The 27,594-nt window shown below is 43.4% G+C and overlaps 1 protein-coding gene across 3 annotated transcripts in view; it reads left to right on the top strand.

Annotated features, from left to right (window-relative positions):
• The window catches only part of TANC1 (tetratricopeptide repeat, ankyrin repeat and coiled-coil containing 1), a 262,094-nt gene that overhangs the window by 183,676 nt on the left and 50,824 nt on the right, over positions 1–27,594 (top strand). For all 3 annotated transcript variants that reach the window (XM_056110165.1, XM_056110166.1, XM_056110167.1), the window contains 6 exons: positions 12,594–12,857; positions 19,599–19,700; positions 20,929–21,210; positions 22,073–22,212; positions 25,300–25,531; positions 26,665–26,831. In XM_056110165.1, coding sequence (XP_055966140.1) covers positions 12,594–12,857; positions 19,599–19,700; positions 20,929–21,210; positions 22,073–22,212; positions 25,300–25,531; positions 26,665–26,831 — 1,187 coding nt within the window. The remainder of the gene's footprint in view (positions 1–12,593; positions 12,858–19,598; positions 19,701–20,928; positions 21,211–22,072; positions 22,213–25,299; positions 25,532–26,664; positions 26,832–27,594) is intronic.

The following is a 27,594-nucleotide window of genomic DNA, read 5'->3' on the forward strand; positions in this document are numbered from 1 at the left end:
TTTTCACTTATGTCCCTCCTGGAATATGCTGGGGGCCCATAGGAGATCATATCTCCCTTGAGGGAGAAATGCTGCAGTAATGGGATCTGCCATCTCTTGAGATCAGGAGTTCCTAAGAATGCTTCCTCCCTTTATTCACCCACAGTAGTTGTGGTTGTGCCCCGCAGGGTCAGGAGACCAGGATTCTCATCCCGACTGGCTCATATCTCACTGACTTGAGCAACATCATAGTTCTTTGTACAGCTCTTTCCTTCGTTGTAAAGTTAAGAACTCTTCAGTAGTTTCTTGTCTCAAGTGCTTATGAGAACCATCCAGAGAATGTTAGAGCCCTTACAAATGGATTCCATTCCAGATAATCTGCATTTCTATTTCTGTAGGTAGTTCTGGGCCCCTGGGTTCTCAGACCTCCAGTTTGACATCTTTAAGAGACTGAGCCAGTGGAAGGGGTGTCCAGGTGCTGCCCTGTCTTGAGTCATTCTCTGTTGAACACCAGCTAACAGTGCGGCTCTCCTCCCCTGGTGCTGCGGTACCCATGTGTCTTTGAAGAGTAGTTTACATTTAATTTTAGACCAAACCCCACTTACTATGTAATCAAATGAGAATTTCATTCCTTTGTTTTATTTAGTCATCAAGTGTGATTTAAAAAACCAAGTTGCAGGTTTGTTAATTTTATTTTAGACGTTGCCCTAGAATATTGGTAAGATTTCTGGAAGTGGGTTAGTGGATGCCCTGGTCTGGACTCCCCATAGCTCTGTCTGTGAGCAGCCCTTCGCATATCTATCCTTAGTTTTTGCTTAGATCAGGATCTTCAGATCCAAAGAAATCTTGTTCTCATTAGTAATCACCTCCCGTCTCCTCCCAAAGCCTCAACTGGTAACAAATGGCAGGTGAGGTTTTCATGGCAGATAGTATTTCTTCTGACACAACTTCAAAGTCTTCCTAGGAGTTTATCCTGCCAATTCTCCATCCTAATTCACTCTATTTCTCCACCTGCTCCTTAGTAAAATCCAACTAATTTTTCTCATTGCTACATTCATTCTCAGGCCCATTGCTCTCTTTGCTGTCCGTCACTGCTAGGTCTTTGGAATTAATTTTGTGATAGCCCAATGACTATATTAACAGTGTTTTTAGCTTTCGTAAAGCTTTTTCACCTTAGAGTTTACTTCCTTCAAGGATCTGGTCAATGCCACTAATTGTTTTTCTTTATACAACCTTTTGCCTGTCATTGCATGTTCTGGCATTGGTTTTATTGTCTTTGATTATAACTGCTACATCATTTTCTTATTTTGACCATGACAAACTTTTCCAATAACAAAAAAAAAAATGACCGTCATATATTCATTCCACCAGACTTCCCTCTTTCCACCTTCTTTTGTGCAAATTAAGTGGTTGGATTCCATTAAGTGTTCCAAAGAGGTTTTCCCTCTTTAGAGAAGTCGCTGGTTTGATTTTATGTATGTGTGTTTGTCCATGAAATTGAGTTGCAGAATTATTGAATCTTTTCATGAATGCTTGTTTTAATACAGTGCTACCCAAACCCATATTTGTTAGTATCATGCTTATATGCTCTCCATACCACCTCAGTATTTTCTTTCAACTTATTCTTGTTTTATTATTTAACTTTATCTCCATATAAATAGGAAGCTCATCTGTGTTATTTTGACTGTCTACTGGGTTGCTGACATGGTGCTGGGAATGAGAATTGTTGCCACTTCAGTGCACTTCAAGTTTCGTTGAAGGGGGCCAGTGGCTTGCTCAGTTGATTTATGAAGAAGCTGCATGGGAGTTTCATTCCAGGATGGCATTGTGAAATCTATTTCATGTCATCTGGATTTTAAGTTGCACATTGTTGCGGACATTAAATCACACATTTCTTGTCACTGTGACAGGCTGTCCTTCATACCTTAGTTCAAAACAACCTGTTCCGTAACTCGACCGAATGTGTAAAGTGGTGAAGATTGAGGTGAAAGTAGAAGATAGGTAGTTATGGCAGTCCTTCTTCTAGGGAAGACCGTCCCCTCTTCCCCCACTCCAGCTTCCTGTTGCCATGAGTGATGCCATAAGGAGCAGGGACCTGAGGTAGATGGCAGAGAAGGAAACATCATGCTGGTGACACCACCACAGCCCTCTCCATCTCCGTGACCCACTGAAATCATATTGCCAGAGGACACACTGGCAGTGTGAAGGGAGGGGACAGGGGAAATGCTAGCCTTTCTGCTGGGGGGCTCCGGCCACATGGCTTTTTGAAGAGGTGAGAGTGGTGGAGCTAGAGAGCGCAGGGCTTCTTCCTAGGTCAGTAGAAGGGACAAAGGTTCTGTTGCTTTTCCAGGGAGCACGGCTGTGTGACTCAGGTGTGGTTCCAGGATTGTGGGTGTGTGCTTTTCCTTCTTCAGAACAAGCCTGGTTTTACAAGGCGTAACCTGGGAATGGCAGCCTTGGGACACTGCAAATATTTAACAGAGTCAGATGTTCAGGAACACCTAATCCTAGTGGACAGAGATGAAGGGGTGGTATCTTGGCGTTCTGCTGTGGAAAGCCTGGAAGTTTCTTTGTCAAATAGACTGGTGAAGATTCAAGTTCTAAATTCCAGAGGGTCTAGGGAAGAGAGGAAGCAGCTTTTCTTTCATTTTCCATTTTAAGTTGTTGAAGATTTTTCTATGCAGAAAGCTGGGATTGGATTCACAGAAGTTTGGGGGATGGTCTGGTGTAAGTGACACAGCTTCAATGGCACTGTGAGATGGCTGCTTTAGGGCTCAGATTAGAGTTCTGTGGACAATCTTAACAGTTTGTTGGGGACACATAGAGGAAGTTCTTACAGTGCAATCCATCCTTAAAAGTTCCTGAGCTAGGACTGAAAAGATAATGCATACTCTAGATAAGGCACTTTCCTTGCATATGCATGAACCGGCATTCATTCCTGGCATCACATATGGTCCCCTGAGTATCTCCAGGAGTCATCCCTGAGTACTATTGGGTGTGGCCCATCTTCAACTTCCCAAATTTTGGCCTCTCCTTGCTATTTAAGCTCATTTCCATTGTGCTGATTATAGTTAATCTAAATAATTCTGCCCAGCCAGGGATGCTTGTGTTCCCACAGGCCCAAACAGCCTTCTCAGGCTGCCACCCAGCACCCTGCTGCAGCTGTTTCTACAAGTTTTGACACATTATGGGTGAAAGCACTTTCTTTTTAGGAACTTCTGGTAGGAGGCAGGCAAGCTAATGGCCATGAGAGGAAAGAAGAGACTCCCCCCAGTATTTCCGTATGGAGGCCCTGGGCTTACCAGGCCCCTGTTTCAACTTGATCATGTTGTGCAGAGAGGAGTTCCAATTGATCCTGTATCAGGGAGCCCAAGTTCTTCCAGCATAAATATCTTTACAAGTATAATAATTCTGTCATGTTGAAATACTATTTAAACTGAATGATATTAATGGAATTCCCCATAAATAACTTTTTTAAGTAAAACTCCTGATTTCTTACATATTAGAATATTTTATTACCTAGAAGTGCGTTTCTGATTTTAAAACATGCAATGTGAAAATCTTCCAAATGTGAAACCCAGCTGTGCTCAATTACCAGAGAGAAGCTTTTAAATTATTTGCTTTGAAAAGGAAAACTTTATAAAGAAGTAGCTTTTAAAGGTGTTTCCTTCATGCCTGAGAAAACAGTTTTCCTTAGTAATACTTTTGAATATAACTTGCTTTCAGCTGTTACAAATGGAAAGTGTAAAGTGCAGTAATCCCTGTATTTGAAAAAAATAACAAAAATCACTTAAGTTCTATTTGTTAGAATGTTTGTCAAAACCAATGTGACTTTTTGAAAATACCTGAAAATAGTAGATTTTAAAGAATTTGTTGATATAAATGTATAGTTTTGTGTCTATATTGTGATTTACATTTTACATATGTGTATTTATGTCAAAGAACTGTGCTATTTCTCTATTTGTAAAGAAAGAATATGGATATTAAGTGAGGAAAACAGATGCATCCTTGCTTTTATTTTCCTATCAGGATTTTTTTAAAGTATTAAATCTTTTTGATTAATAATAGATGTGCCATCTGGAACCATAGTACAATAGGCAGGGCATTTGCCTTGCAATGACCAACCCAGGCTTGATCCATGGCACCCCATATGGTCTCCTGGGCACCACCAGGAGTGATCCCTGAGTGCAGAGCCAGGAGTAAGACCTGAGCACTGCTAAGTGTTCTCTAACCACCCCCTCACCCTCAACCAAACCTGTGGCTCCTCTCCCCCTTCCTAAATAACAGATGTGCCTGGAAGAAGGACTTTACAGGGAACAACTAGAAAAATTTTGAGAGTTGTTAGGTAAGTCACTCCTCCCATTCCCTTCTCTGCTCCCTGCTGTCACGTAGTCTTCAGGTGACTTTTTTAAGACTCAAATCTGCTTTCTCTGAGAGCTGAGACAACTCTGTGTAGGGCAGGTTCCCAGCCAATGGATGGTGCTCCTTTGCCGTCCTTCTCACCATCTGAGCCTCCACATTCCACCATGCCAGTCAGTAGCTTTCAGCATGATTAAGTGCTCAGAATTTGAAAAGGACAGAGCATAAACCGTGGCCTCTTCCCGTTTCCTTTCCTCTTTCTTGAGATGGGGTAGAGAGATGGGGGCAAGGGGACTTGCAGCTGTTTTTCTGCTGCTTGTTTGAATTTAGGCAGGGGATACCATCACATGAGTGCTTCCACTCATGTGACGCAAAAGTGGGTGGCAGTTCAGATACCAGGCACTTGATCAGTATCCCGCTGCTGCTCACCAGAGTCTGATATTTGTTTTTTGCCCTGTTGCTTAAGACATTCAAAAAGCAAAAAACAAAAAAGCGGGGAGCTGAGTTTAATCTTCCCTTGAATCCATTGTATGCCCTCCTAGGCTGTGAAATGCCAGTGACTCCAGAGGTAGCTTTAGACTATTTATTTCCAGGGCTTCGTGTCCCAAGTGAGATATGATCAGATGCAGAGGCACGCTGAGGTGAATTAATTGTCCTTTATTTTCATTTCCATTTGTTGGAAATTCTGCCCTTTAGATTTTATGCTAATGTTACTTTTGTCACCACCTGTATTGCCCTGCTTGCTACTAAATTGGAATGCTCTGAAATTGATTTGGTAATAACTATTTAGAGTGTTTCAAATCTGTTAATATTCATTTTGCTACATTGCCTGCAATTTAAAAAATCATCCTTAATTATAGAAGCTTTTTTAAAAATCTCTCGGTGAAGGGAGAAAAATTGCCTTTACATATATAATTCAGTAATATAGTAAACGCAGGGAAGGAATCTCTGGTGATGAATTGAGCCAGCAGATCGTCTAGTACACTTTCATTCCGACTCTGCCTGGGTTCTTTAGGCTGTTCTGTTGATGTAACAAAGCACCTTCAGTCACTTGCTACATACCAGGGACAAGTTTGTTCCATAATGTACCAATAAAGACCAGGTACAGTATCTCTTTCAAAACATGTTCCCCTGTGTGTACCCAGAATGATTTCTTGTCCTTTGGAGTGTCAAAGTTATCAGTTGCTGCAAAGGGTTTAAAAATGTGACGGTGCAGCTGGAGTGATAGCACAGCGGGTAGGGCGTTTGCCTTGCATGCGGCCTGACCCGGGTTCAATTCCCAGCATCCCATATGGCCCCCGAGCATGGCCAGGAGTAATTCCTGAGTGCATGAACCAGGAGTAACCCCTGTGCATCGCTGGGTGTGACCCAAAAAGCAAAAAAACAAACAAAAAAGCATGACGGTACAATTACTTCTTATGAAACATGTATGCAGTAGATGCATAATAATCCCAACCACTCATAATAGTCCCGTTTGCCTCTGGACTGTCAGCAGTGCTACCTCTGCCTTTAGTGCACTCCTTGGGCAGAGTTGTAACTTTGCCAACACTCCAGAGGCAGGAAGTTCACCTCCGTTTAAATCCACCAGCTCTTCTCTGGAGAGCTTGACCTCCAGCTGCATTCGGATACATTCGGATACAGCATGAGTATTCGGATACTGTTAGCTAGCTGCATGAGGCCGGCTGCCTTGTCTTCCCCCCACACACCCTGCCCCAGCTGTCCCTTTGGGTGTTTCCATAATCCGAGGGCCCCGTGCACAGGCTGTGAAGGCATGGCTCGGGTTCCTGGCCTGTTCACTGCATGTCATAGCAGAGCACACCTTGCGCAACTCGTTGAGCACGGCGCTGGAGATTTGGTACAGAGATCTGCCTGTCACAAGCCAGAGCACAGGGGACCCCTGTGCTCTGGACAGGTTGAGAGCGGGGAGGGCCCTGTGGCATGGCACACGGGGCTGAAAAGTTGCAGCAGTTGAAGCCAGAAAGTCCCCGGGAGCCAAAGGTAAGGCCGGCCGCCCTGCCTGCGGTTTGGAAGCTGGAAGGCGAGGTGAGGGCAGCGCGCTTGAGTGCCTTCCTGAAGCCTTCTCCTTGCTGACTGGGGGAGCTGAGCAGTCACTCCAGGTGAGCCTCTGCCCCGTTGCCCTGTGGTTTGTTAGTTTGCTGCTGGGCGGAGGGAGCAGCAGAGTCTGGAATTTCTGGTCAGGAGGTTTCATGCAGGCTGGTTTCATCCATGAAGTCTCTCCGTTTGTCACTTGGGGAAGCGAAGAACACCCTGTGGCGGGCCAAGCCGTGTGGACGTGAGTGCCTGGGAGAGGAGAGAACCTTCTGTCAGGTGGAGGGGCCCCGGAGCTGAGCCTGCTGCTGCCCTGACTGTTTCCTTTGATCTTGCCTCCATCGGCTCACCTCACTCGCCTTTGCTTTCCTTTTCAAACCGGTTAATGGGCTCTCCTCAGGCAGCTCAGAGACAGAGGGAGCTGCCGTTGTTGAGTTTTCCTTTTTGATTCACTTCTTCCCATCTCCCACTTTTATATGCAGCCATTATGTTTCTTTCTCGTTTGATCTTGAATTTATTGGTTCAGTGTTTTAGCTTTTAAACTCTTCCCTGTCAGGCATTAATGTGAACATAGAAATTGAAAAACAAATGTTTGGGGGGAGTTATTTAGTACTGCTTTCATTTTCTACATTTGTTGGGGGGCGGTGGGAGGAAGGGGGAGGGGGAGACGTTCTTGAGCCCTGGTGACAAGTGAGACACTTTATATATGTCCCTGTATCTGGTCCCCCCACAGCCTGGGGTAGGACAGAGGAGTCTCTTTCTGGAACCTGGGCTTTGAAAGTTGGAGAGTGAAAGTTGGGCAGTCTGCCTTGGGGTACTCTAGGAAAATTCCTGTTTCTGGGTTTAAAAGAAATTCTCCAAAAATGCGTGCTTTTGTGTATGGTTTCTATTATAATAATTTAGAGCAGCAGATTCTTGCCCGCCAGTCCACAGGCAGAAGGCAATTGAAACCATTGATCCATCTCTGTGATTATTAAGTGCCAGCCCATGTCCGCTGCATAGACTGATGCTTGCCTCCAGGTGTGAGGTGGAGATGACTACTGCACATATTTAAATATGGCAGAGAGGGGCTAAAATATTTCCACTACAGTATGGTGTTCCACTGGGAAACACAGCAGACTTGGGTGTTAGTGGTCCCCCTTCTCTCTATCCATAGGACTTTTAGGAGTATTCAGTGAAAGCGGGACCATACACAGTAAGCAGGATGCTGGTACTGTGTCTATCACTGTTATTTTCTGAGGGTCCTTTTTTTATACTTGAATCATTCCTAGGTGAATTTGATACTCACAAATAGACATTTAGTAAATCAGGATTTTTCTCTTTAACTGAAGCTGGAAAAAAGAAACAAGAGGAAAAATAGTGAAGTCAGGTTCATGAGATTTTCTTCATTTTGCTTAGAAGTAGTTAATGTGTTTTTCTCGTATGTTTTCTCCTATGTGCCAAGTGTAAAGAGAAATTATGCCAAATGTATACAGTGGTGTTTATAGGATAGAGCCAAAATGTGCCTATTTCTAGCAGTGGGCCTGGAGAGATTTGTCTTTACAGATCCTCAAAAGTGGGGATGCCAAGGTTTATATTCATGCCCGTCACCTTTTATTTATCTTCCTTTTGGGAGAATGGGGGTGGTGCCCACAGCCATCGGATCAAACCCAGGTTGGCTATGTGCAAAGCAAGCACCTGTCCACTGTACCATCTGGAACCTGTTTTCTTTTTTCTTTTGAAGATTTTTGTAAACCTTTAGCTTAAATTTAGACCTTATCAGGCTCTGTATTAGGGTCTGGGCACATAATTGAATTTTTCTTCTCCCCCCCCAACAGACAGACAGACAGACACACACACACACACACACACACACACACACACACACACATACACAGCACACAGAGCTCAGGGGACCATGTAGTGCTGGGGATCAAACTTGGGCCTCCCTCATGCAAAAAAATGAGTATTCAACCTAGTGAGTTCTCTTTGTCTGTGGAATTTTTTTAATATATGAGCCTTCCCCAGGGTTTCTGGGGTTGGACAGGTGGACACTGCAGGTGATTTTCTGCCTGACCATCTAGTGCTTGAGGTCCTCCAGGACCACCCCAACATTCCTGGGCTGGGGGAGACATAGAGTTAAGAGATTAAGGGATTAAGCCCAGGGCCTTGCATGTGTTAGGTATGGTTCTGTCATTTGAGCAGTGCCAAAGGTTTTTTTTAGGCACACTGACATAAAATAAAAGAACTGATATTTAAACATAATAAGACCATAATGAGAGTTGGGGGAGGAGAGGACCCCACTGGGGAGGAATGAAGGAGAGATCCGTTTATCCTGACTCTGTTTCCATATTTATAAAACAGGGTTGATATAAAGTATGTTTCTCAGCTTGTCCACCTCTTTCCATAGTTGGAATGATCATTTTATATTTCCTAAGAAATTTCGAAAAGTGCTTTAGAAGTAGTGTCACCCTAAAAGATCTGGTTAAATGTGTTATTAGAGAGAGGAAGATAAATATAGTTCCTGGCTAAAATTTCAGACTACATAGAGTCATATGTGACATATGACAATCAATGAATATATTAACTGTAATTTGATAATTATGTGGCATAGCCTAATTCACAGCATTATACAACTCCAGAGCTGATAAATCACTAATTTTATAGGACCCTGCTTGTTGGAATAGTGGTTGAAGCCTCACTAATATATAAAAGTTGGCATCTAGACAGGTCAAAGGAATAAGATAACTACAATTGTGAGCTGTTGGGAAACTAATTTGTTTTTAATTATAAAATGACTTTTATTTTTTCCATGACTTATTTTTTTGTTTGTTTTGGGGGGATTACACAGCAGTACTTAGCGTTTACTCCTGACGACCTTGTACTCATGGATCACTCCTGGTCAGACTTAGGGACTGTAAGTGAGGCTTGAGAAGTTGACATCTGGGAGACTAATTTTTAAAATGATTCAATAAAATTCAGTCTAGGGACTAAGGAAATAGGAAAGAGCTGGAAAGCATGCTTGTACGAGGGAGCCCCAGGTTTGATCCCCTGAGCAGGGAGTCGCTCCTGAGCACTGCCCAATGAGGCCCCCAAACCAAATCATTCTCATCCAGTCTCTGGAAAATGTCAGTGGCACCTCTTTAGAAAAAGCTTTACTGAAAATGTCATAGCTGAAACGCTAAAATGTTGCTCATATATGTGTGTGTGCACCTGTACATGTGTGTGCACACGAATGCATATTCTTTTCATTTTAAGGTCACTAGGTCAACATCTTTATTAGGAATTTTCATTTCTGTTAGCCTGGAAGAAAAATAAGTATTTTTGCATAGGCTGTCCTTTGTTGGGCTGGAGTGATAGCACAGCGGATAGGGCATTTGCCTTGCACGCAGCTGATCCGGGTTCGATTCCTCCACCCCTCTCGGAGAGCCCGGCAAGCTACCGAGAGTATCTCACCCACCCAACAAAGCCTGGCAAGCTACACATGACGTATTCAATATTCCAAAAACAGTCTCACAATATGTTGTGAGATGTTATTGGTGCCCACTCGAGCAAATCGATGAACAACGGGAGGACAGTGCTATTATTTGTTGTGAGAACTTGTATTCCTTTTCTTGGAGATATTGGAATGCATCGTGCCTCTTAGTTTTGTAGAGAAACTGAACTTGTTGGGCCTTTATCTGCCCTATTGGATCTGCTTTGGGGCTTAATCAGACCTGAGCCAAGATTAAAGTATGTTGCTTGGGCTTCAGGCCATTATTGAGACTGTGTCTGGCATTGGTTCCCAGGGAGGGACAGTGTGGAGTGGGTATCTTTGTGGGAGGGCCCATGGCTTCAGAGCTTCTTTCCTGCCTGCCTCTCAGGACCCTGTTGATTGTGGACAAACATTATGCAAATATAAACTTAAGTACCCTCCTTTTGAAATTGCAATCCTGTCTGACACTTCTCTTCCCAAAGATTCCTGCAACAGGTGGTCTTCCTGCCCCGCCTACTCACCAGGTCCTGCTGTTTCACCTTAGCAAGCATGAGCACTTGTGACTGCACACTGAGGCTGGACCCTCAGCCTTTGTCAGGAGCCCTGGCCTTTCTGTCTTTGGCCTGGCGGCCACTTCCTCAAGAGCCTACAGTTCTCTCTCTGGTGCAGTCAAAGTCGTTTTCCTGGTCCTTCTGCCTGAAGTCTGGGCTATCACTCAGACCCTTGGGGTTTTGGTTCTGAATTGAATGGCACTGGCCAGTGAAGAAAACTGCTCTTTATTTTTTATTTTTCACCTTCAAATTATATCTATCTATGAGTGAAACAGCAAGAGCAGTCAAATAAAATCATCCTCACTGTATCGGGAACTTCCCCTATAACTTACATATTGGCTCTGAGAACCTCATTAATTACTACATTACTCTGGGAAAACCATTCTGAGTGCCAAGCACTGGACTTACAAATGAAGGCTTATAGCACTATGACAAGTTATTAACGGTTGCCATTTATAGTTAACTATCATTAATAAGCAGTAATCTCATTAATAAGTTATATAGCATTACCTGTGAAGCGCTCAGTGGAGTCCCTGCCATATAGTAAATATTTGCTGCTGCTATTACTACCACCATTGGCGTTTCTAGGATGAAAGTGTTGTGCTCATGTGAGTGAGCCAATAAAATAAAGACAGTGAGTGCTGTGATTGGCTTCAAATAGATGGCCTCTAACTAATGGGATGTGTCTGATAAAACTGGGAGTAATGACAGACAACTGAAAGGTTTCAAGTTGACGTAAACTTTTATTTTTCGGTGAGAGCACACGCCCAACAGTGCTTGGAGGCTGTTCCTGATAGTGCTGGAAGTGGGCTGGGAAACCATATGGAGCTGAGGAGCAAACTCAGGCTCCAGAATGCAAAGTCTTAATTCCAGCAGTGCATCACCAGGTCCATTGAGACTGGTGTCCTGTCTCTGGCCACAGGGGGAGGCCAGGTTTGTTCACTTACTGATTCATTCAAAAGGCAGACCCTGATTGAGAACCTCAGATGTGCCAAACACTGCATTTTCAGGAAACGATTAAATTAGTTGTGTTGGAGGATTTTTTAGACAGAGCAGAGTGGAGCAGGAGGAGCAGAGGCTGACTTAGAATTGTGACAGAATGCTCTCTGGTCACAGTCACAGTAAGGAAATTTTGTCATTTTTGTTTCTAAACCTTCAAGAACTATATAGTAAAACAGGCCTTGTTTAGACCCTTTGATCTTAGATAACAGATTCTATTGAAGCTAATTCCTCAGCCTGGTGATAAAAAGGGTATCTGCATGATAGAGGTGAAGCAACTCTGACACAGTCCATTCCCATCTGAGTCTCTTGAAAAGTTCCTGGCTTACTGGAATCTAAAAGGAAAACACAGAAGGCATGTCCCCTTCTGAAGGACACAAGCCATGTTAGCGCCACAGTGACATGTGGTTAAAGGGGCTCATATATTACGCAGTGTCTTTAAGCTTAGAGGTGGCTTTGCTTGTAAAAGCTAGATAGGTAAATGTTTTTCTTTCCTTCTTCATATTTGTTCTCTTTTGCCAAGAATTTTTTCCATTCTGGCTAAATACTAATTTGACAAACAAGCATGCCTTCCCATGCTGGTATGTTTCCTGTGCTTGTTACATGAAAGTTTTCCATTTTAAGCTGCAAAAGGAATAAAGTCAAGTCAACCTCTTTGAATTGCTTTGAACTGATGTTATAAACTTTAATTCTAAAGAGTAAAAATTCTGCTTGATTTTATGATTGTATTTTTGTTTTAATGGATTTTCTTCTTTTCTGCACTTACCACGGTAAATGCTCTGTGCCCTCCCTCCCTCTGTACACAAATGTTGGTGATTTGGAAAATATATAAAGATTCAAGGTCATTAAATGACATAGGAATACTTCTGTGAGCAATTAATCTTTGTTAAAGTGAGTGAGTGCTTTATCTCCAAATTACATCAATTTGCTGTTAACTCTAAAAGTTTCAGACAACTTTTTCATTATCTTCTTATCAGAGGTTTCCACCTCCCTTCCTTATAGAATGATTTAGCAGTTTATTTCCCCTGATAAGCAGCATTCCTCTAATTTACCAAAATACATTGTATGAAACATACTTTGATAAAAATCTCTGGGAGACGGGAAACTTTCCATTGATCATGGAGGGGAGGCAGTGTGTGCTAACTCCCCACTCCACCAGCACAGCCTGGCCTTCTGTAAAGTGTTTTGGTCTCTCATTTCAGCCACAATTACAAGTTCATCCGAAAATGATGACCGGAGTGGCTCCAGTTTGGAATGGAATAAAGACGGAAGCCTAAGGCTCGGGGTCCAGAAGGGAGTGCTTCATGATCGCAGGGCGGATAATTGCTCCCCAGTGGCAGAAGAGGAGCCCTCGGGGCCTGCCGAGAGCACGCTGCCCAAAGCTGAAGGCTCTGCTGGAGATGGTCCGGTCCCCTATTCTCAGAGCTCCAGCTCGCTAATCATGCCACGGCCCAACTCCGTTGCAGGTGAGTCTACGCCTCTCCCTGGCAGGGTTATGTTGCTGGGTCTGAGTGCACTGGGTTTTCTCTTCAGCTGGGAATTGAATTGAGACATGGGCCTGGTCTGTGAGCCTGGCGCAGGCACGTCGCTTTGCTAGGCCTCTGCTCACCAGCTCTAGACACAGGTTCTGTGTTCATGGTGTGTCTGTGATCCTTCCCTTCCAGGACTCTTTAAGCTTAGGACTCTAACTCTAATTCTAACTGTGTAGAAGGAAGAAAAGATTTTTAAAAATTCTTTCCTTGGTTTTCTTGTTATTTGAAACCTAAACAGAATCATGACTTCTTATGACATTTTGGTCATCAGCCATCATTGTTACAGTGAATTTGTTAATATCAGCTCAGAGAATTTACTCATCCTATCTTAGAGCTTTTTAAAATTACTATTGACTTACTTTAATTTGGGGGCCACATGCAACATTGCTCAGGGCTTGCTTCTGGCTCTGCACTCAGGGATCACTCCTGGCAAGCAAGGGAGACCATAAGAGGTCTTGGGGATAGAACCTGGATAGGCTTCATGCAGGGCAAACACCCTACCCACTGTACTGTCACTCCATCCCTTAAAGTACCATTTTGATCCTTTATCATTAAAGGGGGGGAGAGTGGGGCGGGGGGGTATACCCAGTGGTACTGAGTTTACTCCTGTCTCTTTGCTTAGAGGTCACTTATAGAGGGGTCATTTACTCCTGGCAGGCTTGCAGGGCCATATGGGGTGCCAGGCATTCAAACCCAGGTCAGTCACATGCAAGGCAAGTGTCTCACCCACTGTACTACCTCTGTGTGTCCCCTTTGTAATTTTAAAATTATTAGCTTTATCATTGATAGGAGCTCCAATTGTTATATAACTCACATATAAGGGTGCTCAGAGCTTAAACAGTGGAAGTGATATTTCTCAGTCAAGACAGTGATAATAGGTCCAACTCTCAGTCTCAGGAAGAGGGAGCAGCTGCTACTTAGAGATGAGGAAGAACAGACTGGGACTGTGGTTTGTTGACCAGTCAGTTACATGTCAAAGAGAGTGATTTGGGGTGGACAGGGGAAGGACCTCTGCAGAGCAGCTGTCCTGCCCATTTCTAGGTGCTACATTTCTGAAGTCGGTGCTCTAGGATTGAATTTAGAAGAGAAACTTGTTCTTTGCAACCAAAGTAACCCTACATATTTCCCTCTCCCACTAATGACTCATGGAGCCAGGTTTCTTCTTCCTACATCAAAGGGTTTTTTTCTGTAATTTATACCGCTGCTTCAGGATGTGGTCAGCCACTCTGGTTGTTGGTGGTGCTTTTTACAATGGAACTCTGAAGGAGCTGATAAATAAGAGGCTCTAATGGAAAAGTTCTGCGACACAGCTCTTAATTCGCTTTTAAAGGAAGTGTGATGGCCTTGTTCCAAAAGAGGGATGTGACATGTTGGCCGGGGAGCTTGTGGGGGGAAGCCGTACACACTGAGCTGTGCGTCTCCCTCAGGCTTCTGCGTCTTTCCACCACCCTGTACTACTGCACAATATTGCACCCACTGGATTTTAGACCATTTTTACCTAGTTATGATGAATGGTTCATTTATATTATCCCAGAGTGCGATAGCTGTATCGACTGCAAAAAAAAGGGACAACTTGATTTCAATTTAATGAAGATTTTTTTTAAATTAGGAAAACACCATAATACATTTGAATTTACCAGTGTTAAAGGCACCCCACTTGGGGTTATGTTTTCTGCTTGAAGTTCTTTTCTGTGGTTTCCTGCCTGGTAATGTGACAGTGGGTGTGAGCTGGGCTTTTCCAGGAGACTGCAGTGATTGCAGAGCAGGGCTCTCTGCTTTCTGCTGTGCTCACTCATTAGCTGCTATACAGGCATAAGAGTATGGCAGGATTTTTGCCTTGGAGTTTGAGCATCAAATCACTTAATGGATTTGCTCATTTCACCTGTGTTGTGTATTTTGTAAGCTGAAAGCATATTTGGGAAGGAAATGGGCTAATGCCTTTCCTCATAGTAACCTAACAGACTAGGGGTCTGATAGATTGCCCATTGTCCACCATCATTCTACCTTTATTTATTATTATTATTGTTATTTCCTTTTTGCTTTGGGGTCACCGACGCTCAAGGGCTAGTGCTGGGTCTACACTCAGGAATTACTCCTGTTGGTGCTTGGGGACCGTATGGAATCCCACGGATTGAACCCAGGTTGGCATGTGCAAGACTCGTCTCTCCTTGCTGTACTATCGCTCCAGCCCCACCATCCTACCTTTAAAGCAGAACCTTAATTAAGAGAGAATGGCAGGGTTTTTCAGATACAATGAAAAGAATAAGATTTGAGTTACACCAGACATAGCTTCTTAAACTCTGGATTTCAGCCTTATAATGGGATCACGTAGCTGAATGTGGGAGTCATGAAAAATCTTAAAAACTGATTCTATTTTACTTTAACCTGGGGAAGGAGGCCCCCAAGTGGTCTTTGTGTTCATAGACCACTCCAGGTGATTCTTGCTAACTAGAACAGAAGTTTAGAGCAGTGGCCCAAGAATGTGATACTGCTCGGGTGCTGCAGTACAAGAGACCACCAGGACACATTCTGCAGCCCCTGACCGCTGCATTATGTATCTGCCTGGCCTCAAAGGGCTTTTTTTTTAACTTATGGTTTTGAGGCTGCATTCAGTGGTTCTCAGGGCATACTCTTGACTCTTAAAGGGTCACTTCTGGAGAGAGGAAGGGCTGGTAGAAACCAGGAGGTGCGAGGGATCAAACCGAGTCCAGCCACATACAAGACATGTGCTCTAAGCCCTGAACTAGCTTGCCAGCCCTAAAAATCTTTAAAATAAAAATCACTATGGTTTATAATCAATAGATGTTGTCTCATATACCTGTCTTATACACTTGGGTCACATAAAAAATTCCTGAGCGAGAGTTGTGAGTGGAAAAGTGGGGGAAAGGCAGCACTGTCTGTCATCAAATGACTCAGAAGTAAGTTTCTACAAGCCAGTCAGGAAGTGAAACTCAGAGTGAAGAGGATAAAAATATGATATAGGGCTGGAGTTGATAGTACAATGGATACAGTGCTAAGCTTGCCTAGAGCCAGTGTAGGCTCAATCTCCAGGACCTCATATGGGCCCCTGAACTCTGCCAGGAGTGATCGCTGAGCACAGTCATGAGTAAGCCCTGAGCACCACCAGTTGTGTGATACCACTCTCCCTGGCCAAAAAAAATTTTTTTTTGGTGAAGGACTGAAATATCTGAAAAGTACTTGCGTGTGTAGGTACATCGATAGATTGCATTGTGTTTGTTTGTTTGGGGGCTACACCTGGTGTGCCTGGGAGCTACTCCCTGTTAGGTGTTTGGGAGTTAACTCCCAGTAGAAGCAAGCATCAAACCCAAGCTTGCAAATTATGCACTCTCATCATCTCCCCAGACTCTAAATTTCCATTTGAAAATTCAGAAAGTGTTTTGGTACAGAAGGCAGCGTAAGGACAGGCAGGCACAGCAAGGATGGCAGCCAGGCTCTGTTCACAGCTGCCCCAGAGACCCGGCCTCCAGGGCTGAGAGGATAGAAACCAGGTGCTAAGGTTACCAGACTTGTCTGTCATGGAACATGTTAAAAGGAATATAGTTGTTTGTTCAGTGAATTGTTTTTGGTCAAAGATGATGAAAAAAAATTGACTAGGATTAGAGATAGTTTTGCTGAGAATTCTTTGAAAATATTTGTTGCAATCAGATTGATTTATAATTGTTTCCATTAGGTTATTGATACCAAAATGTAGGACATGGTCACCTATTTTCCTTTGTCAAGAAAACCAACCGGTACAATGAAAAGCGATGTCTTATATCATCTAGAATTTAGATTACTTGGTCCTTATGACTAGTTCCTCCCAACCCCATCCCCTTTGGAAATACTTTCAGAGTGGATCACAGTGTTTACTTTTCTAAGAAACCAGCAAACACAATTGCCTAATTTTTGACATTCTGGTAACTATCCTAGACTTAATAGCATGTATTTTGATAGCTTAATCCATCATTTTCAACTGATACTTCTCATCTTAGAGAATGTCTCTCTCCACCCTATCCACTCCCCACCATCCCACCGAAACAAGCACAAACTCTTTCCTGCAGCAGTTTTCCTGAGATGTTACAAAGCTTCCCACTCAGATGTGAGACTGCATGTACAGGCTATAAGTGTATAATGAATTGAACTGTAGTGATGTTAGTGTCCAGAATATTGCCCCACGAAATTATTTGTTTACTACTGAATTTTTTTCCTGAAGATATGAATGGTATTTGGGATTTTTAAAGTTCTTGTTTTTAAATATGTAAACAGATAGGTTCTCATACTGGTAATATCTGAGAATCTACTATGGGCAAATGTGAGAAGTAGAATGCAGTCCTGGCCATCTGCTCTGCTGCTGAAGGAACACAGGGTGTGGACATTCGCTGGAGTTCACAGCTAATCTCCTGCAGTCTATCTTAGTGGCTTCACAGCTTGGGAAGCAAAGGAAGCCAGATGCTGGCGTCCAAGCCTTTAAAGCTGTGGTCAGGTTTTTTTGTTTGTTTGTTTGTTTTCTGCTTTTTGGGTCACACTCGGCAATGCTCGGGGGTTACTCCTGGCTCTACACTCAGGAATTACTCCTGGCAGGGCTCAGGGGATCATGTGGGATACTGGGAATCAAACCCTAGTCAGCTGTATGCAAGGCAAATGCCCTACCCGCTGGGGTATTGCTCCAGCCCCCAGCTGTGGTCAGTTTTAACACTGCCTAAGTGTGTTGGAAACAGACTCAGAGCTAATGGAGGAGGTGAGGTGTTTATGTTGCCTACTTTGGAACTGAAACTTGGAGACATTTGGAACCTTATCTCCTACATCAGTATCATTCTAGAACTTTTTTTTTTTTTGGCAGTCATTTCATTGGAATGCCCTGTAATATTCTTGCAGTCTTAATCTGCTCAGTCATCACAAAATGATAAAACCGAACAGTATGTGCTGAGGGGTCAAGGGAAGAAGCCCTATGGAGGTACCAGGCATGTTTGGATTCCCCAGGGCTGAAACAGCAGGTTGCACGTCTGAGTGTTTGGGCCCTAAGAGAACTGGCTTTGATTTCATGCTGTGGCTGCCCCTTTGGCAGTAGCCTCCGGTGTGCGAGTTCTGCTGAGGAGAGGGATATTGGCAGAGACTGTGGCCAGAGTCCCAGTTGTATTATTGTGGGGAGTCAGGCTCACAAGTGATCCTAGATACCTCTTCCCCCCCCACACACACAAATGGACACTTTCACATGTTCTTGTTACATAGGAGCTAGAGAGAAACTAGAGGCTACCATTGGACTCCCATAAATGTAACCTTTTGGGGAAGTTCTTCCTGAGGAATTAGCTGAGTCTTTCTAATGGGAGAGATTAATTTGAACTTGAATTCAAGGTAATCATGTACTGAATGGTTAAGTGGCTTGATGGGGGAATAGTACCAGAAGGCTGCTATGGAAGCATCATTTTAGGCTGTTGTCAAGTCAGGCTTTCTGATGTGTCACTCTCTGGGGTAAGGTGCTGCCTGCAGCCAGAGTGGGCACATCAGTACAGTCTGTCTGGGAGCGAGCAGCCAGGAAACGAAGGACTGAGGTGAGGAGGGAACATAGATCCCCTCAGGCGAGCATGCCTGCAGCTGTTGGATGCTGCATCTGAGCCTTTTTGGTAGTCAAAGACTTTCAGCAGAATAGACACCCCATTTGCTGCTGTCCTTTCAGACCTGGGCATACTGAGGTGGAGTGATCTGACTTCCTTCCCCACTTCACTCACCTTCAGGTGATATCTGCATTTTATTTTTCTGCAAAGCAATACTATATATGAGATGCCAGTACTTTATGTTGGGATTCTTAACCCACAGACAATACTATGTTTATTTTATTTAGATTGTCCTCGCTGTAACCCAGGTTTTGTACAGAAATAAGAGAATATTCTGTGTCTTAAGGTAGAAATATGTACTTTGTATGTGGTTCTAAGACGCACCAAGAGATAGCAAATTTATTTTGCACTGACTGTTTTTGTAATTCAATTTATGTGTGCTTGAGTAGCATACACACTTATTCATTGGATAGACCTTTACTGCTTTTTGACCATTAGCTATGAAATTTTTTGAGTCTTAGTGATTTTCTTAAGAGTTAAATAGCATTCTTATTTTTAGGATTTGAAAAATATATACTTTGTTTTATAGTATTAGTGTATCATAGATGCATATGTACACATATATGTACATATATACATACTTATGTGCATGAATATATAATAATTGTAGTATTGAGTACTGTGGAGTCATACAGGTAAAATGTGCTCAATTTACAAAATTGGATTTTCATTGATGGGGAGTGCTAGCTGCAGGAAAAACTTACCGTATTGCTGCATGTTTGCAACAAGTATTGATATTTTATGGATGACTGTTGTTTGTCAAATTTTGTTATAAAAAGGAATGATGAAAATTTGTGTCTCTCCTCAGAACAAAAGAAATGTGGTTTCTGGCAACCATGGCAACAGGACTTTGATTTCAGAATGAGAGGCACTTAATCGTTGTCACTTTGTGTTTAACAACACTGCTGGAAAAGTAAATTGCATTGAACAAAACCAGAATCACCTTGAAGTAAATTTGGTTGAAAACCTTAACTAAATTGCTCAGTGATTCCTAATTTATAATAGTTTGGGGAGAATATTAAGCTGAGTTTTGAAGAAACTAAAATTCCATTTAACATTACAGCGACAAGCTCAACCAAATTGGAAGACTTGAGCTATTTAGATGGACAGAGAAATGCTCCTCTCCGAACGTCGATCAGATTGCCATGGCACAACACAGCTGGAGGTAGGGCACGGGCAGTTAAAGGAATCCTTGCATCAGCTGTGGTCATGGATCCACCTATGTTGAAAGTCTGTGATAACCATCATTAAAACCAATTGTTTTAAAACACGATGTGAAGTGCATGTGTGTGCTAAGCTTATCTGTGAGGTGTGCTAAGAGGCCATCTTTTATTTATTTATTTATTTTTTAATTTTATTGAATCACCGTGAGATAGTTACAAGCTGCATGTTTGAGTTACAATCACACAATGATCAAACACCCATCCCTCCACCAGTGCACATTCCCTACCACCAATATCCCCAGTATACCCCCCCTTTCCCACCCACCCCCCCGCCTCCGTGCAGACATGATTCCCCATAATCTCTCTCTACTTTTGGGCATTATGGTTTGCAATACAGACCCAGAGAGGTTATCATGTTTGTTCCTTTATCTACTTTCTGCACACATCTCCCATCCCGACCGATTCCTCCAGCCATCTTTTTCTTAGTGATCCCTTCTCTATTCCAGCTGCCTTCTCCCCTTTGCTCATGAGGCAGGCTTCCAGCGATGGAGCAATCTATCTGTCCCGTGTATCTACTGTCCTTAGGTGTCAGAAGAGGCCATCTTTTTAACACTTTGGAACTTTATCGAAAATGTGATTGCTTGCCTAGGTGATTGAATAATGATTCTGCAGTATATTATTTTTGGCATGAGGTGTAGCTTAATGCTCTTTAGGTTTACTTATTTTATTACCAGGTGGAATCAATCAGCTCTGTTTCATTTTCTTGGAGTATATTGACCACCTCCTGCATTCTGCCTTTGGGAGTGCTTGTGGTTAGCAGACTTAGCACTTGGGCAAAGCACCTTCTCACCCAGATGAGGACCATGAATCTTTCTCTAAGGAGCCGTTTTATTTAAGTATGCCCATTTTACTTAGACAGTAGTGAAAGAAATAGAAATATTTTTTCAATAGGCAAATGATACATATTTTGACCCCTTGCATCACTTTCTCCAATTCTCAGTATCTCTGCCTGGAGTCAAAAGAAAAAAGCTTAGAAGGTTTACAGAGGGATTTTTAAACAGGACACCTTGTAACACCAATAAATGTGATATTGCAGAAGTAGTAATAGAACCAGACAGGAAATACTGTTTTCTTGTGTAATTTGACAGTAGAGGCTACACTAAGCATAAACAATGATAAATTGCATATATAATTGACATTCTTCTAAAATAACCTTTTTCTCCCCTCAAGCACGATTTGCTCCCTACAAGCCACAAGACATTTTATTGAAACCCTTATTGTTTGAAGTACCAAGCATAACAACAGACTCCGTGTTTGTGGGAAGGGATTGGCTCTTTCATCAGATAGAAGAAAGCTTGAGGAACACAGCGCTGACGGAAAACAGAGGAGCAGTGGTCGTTGGAAACGTGGGCTTTGGGAAGACAGCCATTGTTTCTAAGTTGGTGGCACTCAGCTGCCACGGGAGCCGCATGAGGCAGATTGCTTCCAACAGCCCCAGCTCATCACCTAAAAGTATGTCCGTGGTTAACTCCTTGTCCAGTTTATTATACCCCTATAAGAGAGTGGAGGAAATTGCTGTTTGGATAGCCATAAATTCCCAGTTTTGCTCAACTTGTTCCAGCTGCTGTATCAAATTTGCCATCACTTATTAGAGAACTGTGTGAATGCTTCCATCTATCACAGTACTTCTCTAGCTAAAAACCCTGGATGGAGACAGCCTTCCCTGCACTTCTGTCTCAAAGGCCTGAATCCCTTTTGTGGGCAGGGATGGGGCCAAGAAGCCTGATCAGTGCTCTGAGAAATCTTTATTCCAAAAACCCTAGTTTAGGCTCCTGGGAAAACAAGCCAAAAGGGCACTGGTGGAATTCTTTTATATCCTTTCTTTCTCCACAGCCTTTGTCTTCTGAACCGGATTACCCAGAGTATAAAAAAGTAATTCTTAAATGGGATGGAGTAGCCAAATACTTGACTATTCATGGCTTATTTTGTGTGCCAAAAAACCCATTAAAAGTAAATGTCACTAACGTGATGAACAGAAACTATTGAACCATACAAGAATTTTTTTAAAAAAGGGGAAAAAATCAAATAAAGAAACTAGGAACAACAATCTGGGTGGATGGGAGACAGGACTGAAAAGGGAGACTTTGATGTCATTTGGGCTTTTGCATCTGGTATGTGTTTACTCATTACCTATTAAAATACTAACTGGGTTTAGTCAAGTCTTATATTCATAGCCCAGAATGTAGCTCAGTATGTAACACATTTGCATGTGAAAGGCCCTGGTTTGATACCCAGCTCTGCAAAATAAAATAAAATGAATTTTACCCCTATTCTGATGTTTTCAGTAATGATATTGGTCCCTGTTTTTCTGCAGCTTCAGATTCCTCCCAGGATCTCCCATTGCTTTCCCCAAATTCTGGCACCAACACTGCTAAGACGCCCCCTGGGTTTGGAACTGATATTCCTGAAAACCAGAGATCAAGAGAGGATGCAGCCAAACATCTTGCTTCTAAGGTAATCTATTTCCTTTGCTAAACTCAAGGTCATAGGAATCTTTGGGAGATAGAGAGTGAGAGAAAAAGCCAGAGCGGAGGGTAGGGAGGGAGAGATTTTAGTTTAAGATTCTGAGAAAGGAATTGAAAAGGAATTTTAAAACAGTGACTAGGTTAGAGAGACAGATAGGGGTAAAGGGCTTGCATTGCCTTCAGATGACACTGTTCTATCTTCAGAACTGCAAGTGAGCACTGCTGGGTGTGCCCCCACCTCCCCTTCTGCCCCAAACAAAACAAAACAAAAATACCCCTATTTCTTAAAACAGACAACTATAGCAGCACAAACATATATCTTGTGATAAAATTGTGATAGAATATTCCAAATAAAAGGGGACTTATGAAATGAACAATCTTAAGGTGCTGGTAGTAGACTTTGTTGTTCGTCTTAATCCTTAGAGCTGCAGAAGACATTGCATTTGCCACAAAGCCATCCTTGAAACACATGCTCTCCTCAACTTGAAGTGGGGTTCAGAAATGGGGAGCCTTTAGTGTGGCCAGGGCCTCTTCTGCTATGCTCAATCCAGGTGCCTTCGGCCCCTGTATCCTTGTGTCAGAGATTTCTTAATGATAGAAGTGATTTTATGACAGAAGGAAAGTCAGCCGATGTTCTTTACTGAACTCAAGGTCATAACGGCCCTTTGAAATTCCTTTTCTGTCCCACATCTACCACAGGCTCATTAAGCCACCCCTCTGCTCTCAGGAAGGTACCTCTCTCCTCTCTTATGCCTCATGAACTGCTCCGACTCCCGGGGGAGCGGGGGGGGGGGGGGGCAGTTGGTGGAGCTGGAGTCTCACCAGAGGGTAGACAGCAAGGAGTGGAGTCTGGTGAGGCAAGCTCCAGCGCTGAGGTTGGTGCAGGAAAGACTGCTTCTTTGCCCTAACTCCCTCCTCACTTGCTCCCCCATGGCACGGATAGGAACCCATCGTCTGGTCACAAGTGGGTGACTTGAGAATGAAGCCTCAGAATCACTTCTCCTTCAGTGAGTTTTGACCTGATGCATGCCCCTCAATTAGAAATACATACTTCCCTGAGACCTAGTACTCTCACACACAAATCACACACACACACACACACTCTCTCTCTCCCTCTCTCTCTCTCTCTCTCTCTCTCAGCTGAAATAAAGGCATTAGAACTCATTTTGCTCTGTGGTCACTTTATTTTTATAAAATAACTTTTGTCAAAGTTTGCATTAAAGCATTGTAGAGGTTTCAGGTGTGCATCAGTACAAATCACTACCCATATGTACTGCATTAAGCTCAGCACTGAAGATCCAGTCCTATCCTTCAGTATATCTTTGTCCTCTATTACTCAGTTTATCCATTTTTTTTGTCTATTCCCCTCTGATAACCTTTAATTGTTCTTCTAGTCTAAAAATTTATTCTTATTTCTTTAGTTCACTTGTTTGATTTTTTTTGTGTACTACATGTGAGCATAAATGTCAAATCACATGGTGTTTGTCTTTCTCAAGCTTATTTCACTAATAAAAATGCCCTTTGTTAAGGCACCGCATTGATTTCATGAGCCACTGCTGTGCTACCCACCATCCTTGTCAGGCCTGTGCTAGAATAGATGGTGCGACTGGATATGCCACTGGTGGTTGGTCTAGGTGCATGGAGCCTCATTTATGGGACTGCTAATCTCTATCCAGGACAGATGGGCCTTCAGCTTTCCTCTGAGAGTTGGTGATAAACAAAACCTAAAGCAGAAGTCACATAGCTGTTGCAAACCTGGCTGTATCCACTCTTGCTCTTTTATTTATTTATTTATTTTTCTTTTTTTTTAATTTTAATAAATCATCGTGAGATACATTTACAGACTTTCATGATTGTGTTTCAGTCAAACAATGTTCAAGTATGCATCCCCCCAAAAGAACGAAAACAGCCGGTATTGGCATGGATGCAGGGAGTAAGGCACTCTCCTTCATTGCTGGTGGGAATGCCCACTCTTGCTCTATTAGAGTCTGCATGATCTGGAATCTCATCCCACATCTTTTGCGGCTGATTTCCTGGTTCCCCCGCAGGGCATTTGGCCTGTGTGCTGCTGCCCTTTGGCTGAAGGTCATGGTTCTTGTCTCACTTGAGCTGGGGGATGTAGGGGCATACCGCTTTGTAAAGCACGAGGTATCACACATAAATGTACTTCAACACTTTTCACTTCTTTGTGTGCTCACTCGCTCTTGCTCTCTCTCTCTCTCTCTCGTTCTCCCTCCATCTCTTCCCTCCCCCTCTCCCTGGCTCAATGTGCCCTCTCCTTCACTTGCTTTTCTTTCTTTTCTTTTTCACTTGCTTTTCTTGATAAGGGATCAGTTCCTCCCTTCATCTTCATGTAGGTTAGCATCAGGTTTTTCACTAATCTAAGTATCCTTGCTCTCCCAGGATAGTTTGCCTTGGGGGTCTCTCTGACAGATACCCTACTGCTGCTCCAAACCTGTTCCAACCAAAGGAGCCTTTTATCCATTCAGAACCTGGGCAGGAACCAAGCCTCTCCCTAGGATCCCTTCACACCATAGGCAGAAAACAGTGATTCCTGATTTGGCCCTTCCTACTCCATCCCTGTGGAACTTTGCATTGTCGTGTGGGGTGTCAGGGTGAGGATTGGACCCAGGCTGCCAGTCCTTCTTTGGGGGAGGATGAGGGGCAGTGGATTTATAGCCTGCCCTTCGTGGCCAACTTTCAACTGTATGATCTGTTTTGGGGGAGCGGCAAGGAAGTATCCTTAGGAGATTTTTAAAACAGGAATAACATGAAGATGGCACCTGTATCTCTTTAAAAAACACTGGGATTGCCTTCAGCCAGGTAGCCTGACGATCAACTTTTTGTTAATTTCTGTATCATACCCAGTAACTTAAAGCTGGTTTTAGATGGATTTGTGCCCGCAGTTAGACTCATGCCTGAAATAGGGCAAATCACTCAAATGAAGAAGAAATAAGTGAACTATTTATGCCAAATAATTGGGGGGTGGTGTGGACAAGGGAGTGGTGTGTTGTGTTTTCTCCATGCTCAGTTAAGAGTGGCACTTGGGGTTGCTGACAGAGCTGTTTGCCCGCAGGTTGTGGCCTACCACTACTGCCAGGCCGATAACACCTACACGTGCCTGGTGCCCGAGTTCGTGCACAGCATCGCGGCGCTCCTCTGTCGCTCTCACCAGCTGGCCGCCTACCGAGACCTGCTGATCAAGGAGCCACAGTTGCAGAGCATGCTAAGCCTCAGGTCCTGCGTGCAGGATCCGGTTGCCGCCTTCAAGAGGGGAGTGCTGGAGCCTCTCACAAACCTGAGAACCGGTACCTCCAGGCAGACCCCGAGACCCTCCTCCTCAGCCCCAGCCCCCACCCCTTCGTCCCCTCCATCTCCCTCGCAGGAAATTATTAGCGAGCTGCGAGCTGCCCTTAACCAGTGCTTCCGGGGAGCCTCTGAGGGAGGAGGTTGGTGCTGGGTAGGAGTGAGGGAGGGGAGCATCAGTGCCCCTCTCCCCCACTTCCTCAAAGACATCTCTTGGAGATTCCCCCCTGCCAGCCCACCCCCCAGGGTGCTTTAAATGGAGCATGTTTGGATGAAACCTCTCTAAGAAGAATTAACACAGAGTTGAACATTTCCAAAGTAGCTAATTTGTAACTGCAGGTGATCTAGATGACTTGTGCCCCAGAAATTGTTGCCGGCACACTCTGCACTCCTACATAGCAGGAGCATGAGTCGGGGAGTTGGCCAGCATTTCCAGGGCCTCTGCTCAGTTGAGTTGAACTGAAAGCCATTTTCAGAATTGCCCATTCGCCCTTGACTGTCCTCCGTGGGACTTTGGTGTTCTCCATCCTCCTCCTCCTCCTCTTTTCCTCTAGAACTAGTTGGACTGCCTTCATAGCTTTTCTGCCTGAAGGTGCAAGAGAGAGGGGATTGAAACTGATATCCCTATTCCTCCTGGTTCCCTGGGCGGAAAGTTGGCATTAGCAAATAGAAAATTAGGCTCAGACTTGCAGAAGAGTGCCCTTTGTGGAGAGTCTGTGACGCGAGGCTTTCTCCAGTTGGATTGCTGCGTGACCTGGGCTGGTGGCTCACCTTTTCCTTCCCTGGAACGGACTTCCAGTTGCATCTCTCTGTGTCAGTCTGTATTTGATTTCTTTGTTGTACTCACCCCAGTGATATGAGTTTATAACAATCTATCATATACTGGGTGAGATTCTGCTAATGTGTGTCACACAATATGTTTCTGAAAACTGTTTTGTGAGAATTGATTTTCTTTGGGCTCTGTGCTCTGATTTTCATTACAAACATAATAGAGAACGTGCTTCTGTGAAAACCATTTCTTCAGCCATATGTAAATCATTTCTAGTTTTTCTAACACTTTGAGTTGAGTATAAAATATGTTGGGGTTGCCATCTTACAGACATGTCTTATTTTTTTTTAATTATTTTATCTTTAGAGCAGAAAATTCCTGAAGAAGACTATATTATTCTGATAGATGGCTTAAATGAAGCTGAGTTTCACAAACCTGATTATGGAGATACGCTTTCTTCGTTTATTACCAAAATTATCTCTAAATTTCCCGCCTGGTTAAAGTTGATTGTGACTGTAAGAGCAAATTTTCAGGTATAAAAAGAATTCTCGAATCTTTTTCCCGTCCTCAAACCAAACTGTACCATGATGAATACTAACAACTTTTAGTATTATATTTATATGTGCTGGATTTAAAAACTATTTAGAGAAAGAAGAAGAGTGCTGCCCCAGAGGCATGCTGGGGTGGGGGGTGGGCAGGGTCAGGGGAAGGTGGTGATGGTGACAGGAAGGAAACTGGGGACATTGGTGGTGTATGTTTTGAAGCCATAGCATTTCCCAAAATAATCCTCAGCTACCATGCAACAGTTTTGGTGTGAACAGACTGTCATAGGCACAGTCTGCAGGCAGCTTCTGCTTTCCTGGTCACTTCACGTGGCTCAAATGTCCAGTGCACAGTCAGACAGGACTCTTGTCTCGACACCTGACTGTTTTTAGATGTGCAGAGCTGGTCTGTGTCTGTTCTTGTTACATAAACAGTTGCACAATGTGAGAATGATGGGTATCAAGTCATCTGCAGGGTCTAGCTGTCCCTTTGCTGGTCTGTCCAGGTTGCTGTCACCTGCTGGAGCTGATACATCCCTCTGCCGCTGCTGAGTTCTAGATAAGGACCTTGGGGAAAACCTTTCCTGATCTGATCTTGCATCAGGATTTCTTTCACTTAAGCTTTTTATCTTCAATTTATCCTATTACATGTTTTAATGCAAAACAATGAGTCCCTGTAATCCAGGATAATCTCCCCCTGGAAAGAAAGCCAGTGGTTCTAGTTGGAAATGTTGAAATGAAAGCACCAACAACA

The sequence above is a fragment of the Sorex fumeus genome, unplaced genomic scaffold (genome assembly GCF_029834395.1).
Source record: "Sorex fumeus unplaced genomic scaffold, SorFum_2.1 ptg000009l, whole genome shotgun sequence".
Classification (NCBI taxonomy): Eukaryota; Metazoa; Chordata; class Mammalia; order Eulipotyphla; family Soricidae; genus Sorex; species Sorex fumeus.